The sequence below is a fragment of the Physella acuta genome, unplaced genomic scaffold (genome assembly GCF_028476545.2).
Source record: "Physella acuta isolate Inbredline_101_S28 unplaced genomic scaffold, ASM2847654v3 ptg000283l, whole genome shotgun sequence".
In the NCBI taxonomy this organism is placed as follows: domain Eukaryota; kingdom Metazoa; phylum Mollusca; class Gastropoda; family Physidae; genus Physella; species Physella acuta.
Genome location: NW_026731802.1, coordinates 1,063,874 through 1,074,425, shown reverse-complemented (window position 1 = coordinate 1,074,425; position 10,552 = coordinate 1,063,874). Strand labels below are relative to the sequence as shown.

The window sequence follows — 10,552 nt, the reverse complement described above, 5'->3', positions numbered from 1 at the left end:
TGATTTTTTAAAACAAAATTTATATATTTATTATAATAATTTGTTTAAAGTCTTTTTTTTTCTATCTTAATTGAAGTGTTGTAGTAGTTTTCAGACCTGCCTGTCTTAACAAACAGTTCCTCAGCAACAAATATCTATCACTATTGCTATTGCAATTACTGTCCTAGATCTATGTCCTATATTAATATAGTACACTCTAAATTACTAACAGTTGAGCTTATAGAAGAAAAAATTGGTTGCTAAAGTTAAAAATATTGCATATAGTTATAGGCCTAGAATTATATTTAGGCATTTTAATAATATATATAGGCTTAGATTTAGGCACAGAGGAGGACATACGAGCTATGGAGAGTCTCCAATGCAAGCACAGATAAGATACAGACCTTCATGAACTAATGGTCTGATAACACCTTCCCTTTATATGCTGACGTCAAGAAACATATGAACTCTACTTCATCTGTACAATAGATCGCTAGGTCTAAAAAGGATTATTTTACTTTATGTAATAACAAAAAAGAAATTAAATGATTTTTTTTAAAACATATAGTAATTAAGTAATGACCTAGAATTTAAATAACTAAAAATAAAAGAGTGAGTCGGTTCTTGAATTCTAGTCAAGTTATTCAAACTAACAAAGCCCTAATGGATTTTGTGTCTCTGTAGATTTGTGGAAACAATTCATATAGTTAAAAACTTGACCTGATCGCCATTTTGTTATATTTTAAAGTGTCAATTTGACGTCTCAAAAAACTCAACATTGATTACTAATTTACTTTCAAAATAAGTTGTCATTTTACAGCTAATTAATTTAATTGATGCATGTGCAAAGAACAAACTAAAAATAAATGTATTACCCTATACATACAATTATAAATTTGTCTGAAAAATTATACAAAGTACATAGCTTACAATATATATTTATAAAAAATACAAATTTATACACACACACACACACACACATATATATATATATATATATATATATATATATATATATATATATATATATATATATATAATTATATATATATAATTATATTGGCCCTATAAAAGAAAAAAAAAGTTTTTTTAAGCAGGAAAAAAAAATGGAAAAAAAATAAAGCTTGGATTTATAAAGTGCAATTTGTGTAGGTAAAGCACCGGTAATTTAAATATTACCTTTCATTGATATCATACACTCAATGTGCTGTTTACGAATTATTATTTTTAATCAATAATAGTTTAAAAGCTGTTCCTACATGTCCTCTATGTTCACGTTTACCTTTCCGTTTCTGTTATTGTTTGCGTTTAAGTTTGTGCTCAAGTTTTTTTTATTTTGTTCATGTTTATGTTTGCGTTTAAATCATTTTTTTTTGCATTACTGTTTGTGTCTATGTTTGCGTTTATTAAGCTTGTGGTTATGTTTCCGATTAAATTGTGTTTATGTTTAAGTTTTTGTTTGCATTATGTTTTGAGTTATTTTTTTTTTTGCTTTACTGATTGCATTTATATTTATGTTTTAGGCTTGAGTTAATTTTTGCGTGTATGTTTATACTTATGTTTGCATTTATTTTCGTGTCAATGTTTCTGATTAAGTTTGTGTTTGCATTTATGTTTGTGTTTATATTTTCACAAAGGTCCATATTCACAAATATATATTTATAATTGAACATTTTTTAATATTCCTAAACCTCGGGGGGGGGGGGGGGGGGAGGTGCTGGGTATACAATGCTTAAAGAACACATTTAAACAAGTTTATCTCAAATGCTAGTGCAAGGCTTGGCCGGTACAAGTTTATCTCAAATGCTAGTGCAAGGCATGGCCGGTACAAGAAGTATATAATATAAATACCCAGGCTTTTATTTTTAGTTATTTAAATAGTATTCATTACTATATATTTAAAGAAAATCCTTTATTTTTTCATTTTTAGTGCTTTTTTACCGTTTTATGAATTTTTTTAAAAAGTTTAATTAAAACTTATAACTAGAGTCATATTATTTATTATTGGTAAAATCACGATATAGCGTCGGTTATTATTCCGGAACTGTACAGCAGTAAAAAACAGTAAAACCATGGCGTAGTCTGTCGAGCCATTCCGGAAACCACCGGGAATACTGTAAACCATCATTTATTTGCCGCCATATTATTTTTAATACATAATGTTGAACAATGTGCAAGGATTGATTTTAGTTGCAATTTAAATACTGTTTTACTAATTATTTTGTATTTCTAATTATTTTAAGTGTATGTGCTAATTATTGCTGCTACTAAACATTATTCTAGTTATTCTTACTACTTTTAACTTTAGAAAATCTAATCGTCTTATTACTAACAACAGAACTAGAGCTGGTTGTCGCAAATCTTCTGCAGGTTTTTTCTGTTTCTTAAAAAAAAAACATTAATTACTACCCTCGACTTTATTAATATTTAGATTTACTAATTGTTGCTAATTTTTTGTCAGTTAAACATTAAATTAAGTTAAAACATTAATTTAATGCACTTGACTTTATTTTTCTTTCAACGGTCAAATAAATTATGGTTTACAGTAACGAATGTTACCGAAACTCAACGAAAATTACCCAATAATTTCCGACGCTATATCGTGATTTTACCTTATTATTTATACCACACAATGCATTGTCACCGAGTTTTGACCTATGTGAGAAGTTTGAAACAAATCAGTCCAGTACAAGTAGGCCTAATATTTTTTTTTTTTTGAGAATTCAGAAATACCGTAAAGTACTACTTCCTGTCACTGAAAATCATTTTAAATTTGAAAGAATCAAGATAATAAGATCATATATCTATGAATCAAATTTCGTTCACCTAACCGAAATGGTACAACTTATGTTATCTGTTTTTTAAGAAATCGGAAATAGAGTACAGTACCACTTCCGGATATCGGAGATTACTCAGAATTTGAGAGTTATAGTTATTAAAGATCATAAGTTTTCCCCAGTAGGTCATAAAATGTCAAAAGTTGTCAAAATATCATTTTAGATTTTTACGCGAGTACAATGCATCATTTTTATTCCATTATGATAAAATAAATTGGCAAAAACTGTCAAAATACCTGTTAATTATTCACCACAATTACATTTACAATACTTGCTCTATACTCTGTATTCAAGAAAGCAAAAATATTAAGATGAAATATATGGTCCAGGGCAGTGGCGTAGCCAGGATCGTCTCATGGGAGGGGGGGGGTCAAATTTTTTCCCGCAATATAAATGTATACATCAGAGGCGTAGCGTCCCTCCCCGGCCCCCGAGGACAAACTTTTGATTTGCCCCCCCCCCCCCTCAAACTTTTGATTTTTCGGGGGGGGGGGATGGGGGGGGGGGGCTTCTCTGCCTTGAAGAAACTGTATAAACAATATAAAGATTATTTAGCGAGTACTAAAATAGTCCCGTTGAGACAATTATTGTGGTCTATGGGAAGTTACTACGTTATTGCTTTTTCGTCGATAGTTTTACCAGAGTTTTACCCCTGTAGTTGAAATACAATGGTGTAATATCATCTGTAATAAATTTAACGGTCCATGGGGAACAACTGCGAAATTATTTTTATTTTAAGTTTCGTTTGAGTTGCAACCCTTTAAGCAATATAAAAACTATATTTCGCAAGTTGTATTACAAAAGAAAAAAAAAACATTAGCTGCTCCATTGGCATAACTGTAAAAGTGTATTTTATTTAAGCTTTATTTACAATTTTAGCCTTCACAGTACACAGCAAAAAGTAACATGTTTTATTAAAATTGTTATAATCCATGTGATAAATAATTACGTAGTTAATTTTTTATTAATATCTAAATAATAATTTTTTCTATTTTAATACATTCATTTCTACATCTAAATTGTTGTCGGAAATGTATTATCTTTTATACTAATACATATTTTAAATAAAGCGGGAGTGATCTCCCCTAGAATTCTCCATTACTCTCCATTATTCTTATATAGCACTAGTGGGGATGGTTGGTAACTCCAGGGTTACATACACGTTGTAGTTTTTAAAATCAATTTTTAAATAGAACTAGACCATCCGTTGACATAGGATAACTACGTTTCGGGGTCATTCATAAAATACTTCGCAACTTAAAAAAAATACACGTTGCTCACTACCTTTTTAGAGGGAACGTTGTTATATATCATATATATATATATATATATATATATATATATATATATATATATATATATATATATATATATAGGCCAATATTTTAATCGTGGCAGATGGCAATTTTAGGTTGTGGTTGGGTTTGTTGTTAGGTTTTTGTTTTCGTTTGTATTTGTAATTGTGTTAGCGTTATGTTGTTTTGGTTTTGGTTGGTTGTGGTTAGGGTGAGCAATGCCGGGTATATGATGATTACTAAACACACAGTTATTGTCTTTAACAGAAAGGTTTTTCACAGAGGTCAGAGCAGGGCCTGGCCGGGACGGCTAGTACATAATACAGCCTAGCGAACGACGCTTTTTTAAAGTATTTGTTATCTACCTTCGCCTACAAAGAGTTCTTTCGGGTCTGTAGAGTAGAGTAAGCTAACGTAGTTGCAGCATAACAACAAAGTTAGGAGTTAAGGAAGCAGAAATAAAGAACTCGGTGCAGTGGTATTAATATAAATATAAAGAAAATTATATTTGTGTCGACTGGGAAAATTTGTCACAATATCAAGCAACAAAGCCAACTAGAAGCATTCAATTAGAAATCACTTGAAATATTAATAGGTCTATCCTAAGTAAAAATAAGTATTAAATTAAATTAAGCCAACAAAAAATTTAATGAAATGAATGTCAGAATGATGATGATGCCTGATGTATGTCCTGGAAAAAAAAAATAAACGACAGTACAAATTAGTTTGAATTAGGGCTAGATTAGGACTATATAATAATATTTTCTTAGAGATATGTGAAAGTGAATTGTTTCAAAAATTTATTTATAATAATAAACTCTAAAAGGCCTAATTGTTTTTTATTAATTAATAATTGAAAATAAAAATGCACTCAAGTAATATAAGATTGAGTTCATTGAACTGGAAGTCAGTCAGCCTTGTCATGATAACACATCTGATTGTTTGGTTCTGTGCAGTTATTCAAATGATTTGTCACAATGAAAAGGAATTTTCGCTTCTTTTGGTTTCATTGGATGGTTTCAGGTGGGATTTTCATTTAAGAACAGATACTCCCAACTTTCATAAAATAATAAAACAAGGTGTCTATGCTAAAGATGGACTAACTAATGTGTTTGTCACCAACACCTTACCCAACCATTGGTCTATGGTCACTGGTTTGTTTGTTGAAAATCATGGTGTTATGGACAATTTTATAAAAGATCCCAACATAACAACACCATTCATTCCTAAATTTGAAAACCAGCATCATGAGAATGATCCCAAGTACTATGACGCTGGTGCTGAACCAATATGGGTGGCCAATCAATTACAAAAACAAAATGGCAGAAGTGGGAGTATTATGTGGTGGGGTGGTGACAACCCAGTCAAGTGGGTGCGACCAACATTGCACATGTCATACAATGAGGAGATACTTTTCCAATCTAGAGTGGACACAATGGTTAGCTGGTTTAAAGCTGCACATCCCATAAATTTAGGTCTTTTGTATTTTCATGAACCAGACTTGACTGCTCACAAATTTGGACCCAATTCAAGTGAGGTGATTAATCAGATCAAATATTTAGATTCTGCAATTGGTTATTTGTTAAGCAAATTTGAAGAAAATGATTTGCTCGATGACGTGAACATCATCATTACTAGCGACCATGGGTTTACTGATGTTTCTGCAACAAAAACAATCAAATTAAATGAAATACTTGAATCATCAGATTACACAATTTTAAATTCTGGCACCACATCTTTGTCAACAACATCAATATTTCCTGCTGAAGGTATGTGCTCACTCTTGATTAGCTTTTTGTTAAAATATAGTCAAGCTAAACAATAATTTAACTGTATCAACAATGGTTGAAATATAGTCAAGCTAAACAATAATTTCACTTCATCAACAACGGTTGACTTTTAAAACATAGGCTACCACTTATTTTTAAAGCATAGGCTACCACTTATTTTTAAAACATTGCCTCCACTTATTTTAAAGCATAGGCTACCACTTATTTTTAAAACATTGTCTCCACTTATTTTAAAGCATAGGCTACCACTTATTTTTTTAACATAGGCTACCACTTATTTTTAAAACATAGGCTACCACTTATTTTAAAACATAGGCTACCACTTATTTTTAAAACATAGGCTACCACTTATTTTTAAAACATAGGCTACCACTTATTTTTAAAACATAGGCTACCACTTATTTTAAAACATAGGCTACCACTTATTTTTCTCTCTACACTTCCTATTCCAATTTTAATATTTACTGCAAATAATAAATCCATATATCAATGAATAGATGCACAGGTTATTGAAATAGTCGATTGAAATAAAGCTGAAAATTATGAATGAGTGACCCCTGAGATAAAATATTTTGAGTACAATGTTCAGCTAACTGGAACAATATTTATTTATGTAATTAGATAGGTAGTTGTATGCATCAGTTTGTAAATAAAAACCTTAACTGATAGCAGATCTGTAACTGATAATGTATGGATATTATTGGCATTTGATACTGAGCGGCTGGTACCAAATTGGTTGTGGCGCTCGGTCTATCCAGTCACAAGTAGATGTAGAGTTTATGAATATTAAAGCTGTTTCAACTTCTCTTTAATCCTATCAGGACACCTAGAGGAGATCTATAAGAAATTAAAAGCTGCTTCAGAAATCCAGAACGTATTTAAGGTTTATAAAAGACATGAGATTCCAGAAGAGTATCATTATAAAAATAATTTGAGAGCACCACCCATCCTTGTGGTGCCAGAGCTAGGGTATTCCTTCACAACCAATGTCAGCAGTTTTCATCTAGGTAAGCTGATACATCTCTGTTGTTAATGTCAGCAGTTTTCATCTAGGTAAGCTGATACATCTCTGTTGTCAATGTCAGCAGTTTTCATCTAGGTAAGCTGATACATCTCTGTTGTCAATGTCAGCAGTTTTCATCTAGGTAAGCTGATACATCTCTGTTGTCAATGTCAGCAGTTTTCATCTAGGTAAGCTGATACATCTCTGTTGTCAATGTCAGCAGTTTTCATCTAGGTAAGCTGATACATCTGATCATATATTATTTTTAAGCTGGTAACCATGGTTACGACAACAAAAATCAAGAAATGCACCCAATTTTTCTGGCAATGGGTCCATCATTTAAGCAAGGATTTTCTGTGGAGTCATTTAGTAGTGTTGATATCTACCCACTGATGTGCCATCTCTTGAAGCTGCAGCCAGCACCCAACAATGGCAGCATGAAAATTGTTGGCCAGCTGTTGAGTGAAGGTCATGAAACCACCATGTGGACTTTTGGGACATGTAAGTAGCCTGGACCATCCAAGTACACCAGTCAACCAAACATCCAGGTACACCAGTCAACCAAACATCCAGTCAACCAAACATCCAGGTACACCAGTCAACCAAACATCCAGTCAGCCAAACATCCAGTCAACCAAACATCCAGGTACACCAGCCAACCAAACATCCAGTCAGCCAAACATCCAGTCAACCAAACATCCAGTCAACCAAACATCCAGGTACACCAGTCAACCAAACATCCAGGTACACCAGTCAACCAAACATCCAGTCAACCAAACATCCAGTCAACCAAACATCCAGTCAACCAAACATCCAGGTACACCAGTCAACCAAACATCCAGTCAACCAAACATCCAGTCAACCAAACATCCAGGTACACCAGTCAACCAAACATCCAGTCAACCAAACATCCAGGTACACCAGTCAACCAAACATCCAGTCAACCAAACATCCAGTCAACCAAACATCCAAGTACACCAGTCAACCAAACATCCAGGTACACCAGTCAACCAAACATCCAGTCAACCAAACATCCAGGGTACACCAGTCAACCAAACATCCAGTCAACCAAACATCCAGTCAACCAAACATCCAGTCAGCCAAACATCCAGGTACACCAGTCACTTGCCCGAAATCCATTTGCCCGAAAAATGTAAATGTTAAATAAAAAACTATATTATTATCCAATATGATAGTCAAAACAGTTCTAAGCATAAAAATAAATTGGTTTATAATTTTAAAATTTAGCTTTAATTTTTTAAACATGAGAAATTGCTGTAAAAAAAATTCTTTATTCTTTAATAAATGTAAGGTTCTTTTGATGAATGTTTTGAACACCTTGGTTAGCCCACATGTTGCGGTGGTTTTTATGTAGCACTTATGACACTGTAGGCTGCGCATCATCTTGCAACATTGAACAGAGGCGCATTTGTTTTATACTGAAACGGTGTCAAAATTATATATTTATTTGCCAATTGCTTAGTTTTTTATACATTAAAATATTTAGTCTTTTATGCATTTTTGCTTTCTCGTATATACGAAGTACAGAGAAAGCAGAAAGTATTGTAATAGTGCAAAAAAAATAATTGAGATTTTTACAAATCTCGACGTTTTACACCTCACTGATACGGAAAAACATAATTTTGCAATCTTGTCCATATGTCTGTGTGTGTGTGTGTCTGTGTGTAAACACGATTACTTGAGTACCGTTACAGCTAGGTTGATGAAATTTCATATACAAGTATTTTATCAAAATTGTAGATCCGTATCAACTTTTGAGCGATTTCCGATAACCGGGAGTGGTACTTTTTCTACTTTGAATTTTTCAAAAGCCTATAACTTGAGTACTATTTCAGATAGATAAATGAAATTTCACATGTAAGTAAAAGATCTAATTCTCTACCTTCTGTCAAACTTTGAGTAATTTCCGTTGACCGGAAGTACTAATTTACGCTATTTCAGATTGGTCAAAAAACGCATGTAAATTTATAAAGTACTTATAATATCCCGCACTATTATTATGCACATTTTATTAGGCGTTCACTTAGTGTGCAATTCTTTTTTTTACAAGATTCCATTCTATTATAAAAAGTTTAAGTAATTAAAAATAGATTACAAATATTGTCTATGTCCTGAGTTGCCATCCCTCGTAGTTTTATATTAGAATATCCGAGAAAGTTTAGGGGAGATCACTCCCGGTTTATTTGTTTAGTATTCCTCTAATTTCTTAAGGCTATAGAATTCTGTTTTTTACAGGTTTTTGTAAAGAAATACTTTGGTCCAACAAAAGACCCACCCGCCCCCAATGAAATACTAGTTTACTTGGCTGAATGGTTAAATGTTGATGTAATTCTCTGCTTCTCAGTGGATTTTGAAGATTGAAATGTTCTTCTCCAGATATCTTGGTCCTGATTGTGATAGCAAGTGTTGGGGGTATCTTCACTGTGGCCGCCTGCCGCCACCACCGGTATTTCAAGCGCAGGATCCTACAGCTGCGATTATCTCCTGTCCAAGCTACAATTAAATACTCAACACCACCCACTGGAGGCGCTAAAGCTTCTTTACTCTCTGGAGAAGAGGACGATGATGATTTTGATGATGCCCATGACGATGATAAAATGTTAGAAATAGTCGCTGAGAAATGGTGATAATAGTGGTTGCGGATTGTCAATGTTAGTGGTGGTAGGTTGTTGAAATGTGGTGGTTAATAGTAGTTGATAATTTTTGTAAGGTAGTTTGGCTGTAGATGATTGAGTTCAAGGATTTTTTTTACATCTTTTCAATGATCTTGAGAAAAGCTAGATTGGGGGGCTTAGAATACTAAGATTATGTTTGATGTTGAGAAAAGCTAGATTGGGGGGCTTAGAATACTAAGATTATGTTTGATGTTGAGAAAAGCTAGATTGGGGGGCTTAGAATACTAAGATTATGTTTCATCTCTGATTCAGATTGAAATGGGGAGAAAGATGTAAAGTTCTCAAATGTATTTTTTTTTTTTTTAACTATTTTGTGTCTGACTGACTTTAAGCTTGAGACCCATTCTCATAAGATGATGGAATATATGTTTGTATAGTCAAAGTTTTCATGCATGTACACATTTTTCCAATAAAAAGAAAAATAATTGATAAGGTGACTGCAACATCTGGACATCACAGGGGGGAGCTGATTGTGCAGGGTGATACCAAAGCAAAAAAAAAAATGCTAATTGATTCTTGGCCATGCTCTATATCTCAGGGGTCTCCAGACTTTTCAGTCCGAGGGCCGCATTAACTATCAAATTTCAGTTCGGGGGCCAGTTAATTCCAAACATGACTGATTTTTCTGGGCAAAATTCCTCAGCCATCACCAACAATCGTTTTTTCCGTGGACAAAAGATCTCCACAGGCCGGATGAGAGGACATCGGGGGCCGCATTGGGTGTGCGGGCCGTAGTTTGGAGACCCCTGCTTTGTCTGATAAATAATGCTAAATCCCTGAGCAAACAGCCTACAACAAGCCTACCTATATATATTCATTTCAAATTCCTGACTGACTCAACATTGTAATCCAACACACATTCTAGGTACTAGCAGAGTTCAACTGACTAGCAGCTATTCTAGGTGCTAGACTAGCAGAGTTCAACTGACTAGCAGCTATTCTAGGTACTAGC

General features: G+C 33.3%; 1 protein-coding gene across 2 annotated transcripts; it reads left to right on the top strand.

The window, feature by feature from the left end:
• Window positions 1-4,505: 4,505 nt before the first annotated feature.
• LOC131939571 (ectonucleotide pyrophosphatase/phosphodiesterase family member 5) lies at window positions 4,506-10,032 on the top strand. Of its 2 annotated transcripts, none has more exons than XM_059297966.1 (5): window positions 4,506-4,581; window positions 4,882-5,880; window positions 6,723-6,908; window positions 7,175-7,405; window positions 9,302-10,032. In XM_059297966.1, the coding sequence occupies exons 2-5, from the start codon at window positions 4,977-4,979 to the stop codon at window positions 9,550-9,552; spliced, it is 1,572 nt and encodes a 523-aa protein (XP_059153949.1). In that variant the 5' UTR covers window positions 4,506-4,581; window positions 4,882-4,976; the 3' UTR covers window positions 9,553-10,032. The 2 variants fall into 2 exon arrangements, with proteins under 2 accessions (XP_059153949.1, XP_059153950.1); XM_059297967.1 differs by having other exon boundaries at window positions 4,506-4,589.
• The last annotated feature ends 520 nt before the right edge of the window (window positions 10,033-10,552 follow it).

Bases quoted from the DNA above. Each gene is read 5' to 3' on its own strand.
- LOC131939571 (XM_059297966.1), top strand. From the start codon at position 4,977: ATGCACTCAAGTAATATAAGATTGAGTTCATTGAACTGGAAGTCAGTC. The intron at 5,881-6,722 runs GTATGTGCTCAC...TAATCCTATCAG, and splicing joins ATCAATATTTCCTGCTGAAG to GACACCTAGAGGAGATCTAT. The intron at 6,909-7,174 runs GTAAGCTGATAC...ATTATTTTTAAG, and splicing joins TGTCAGCAGTTTTCATCTAG to CTGGTAACCATGGTTACGAC.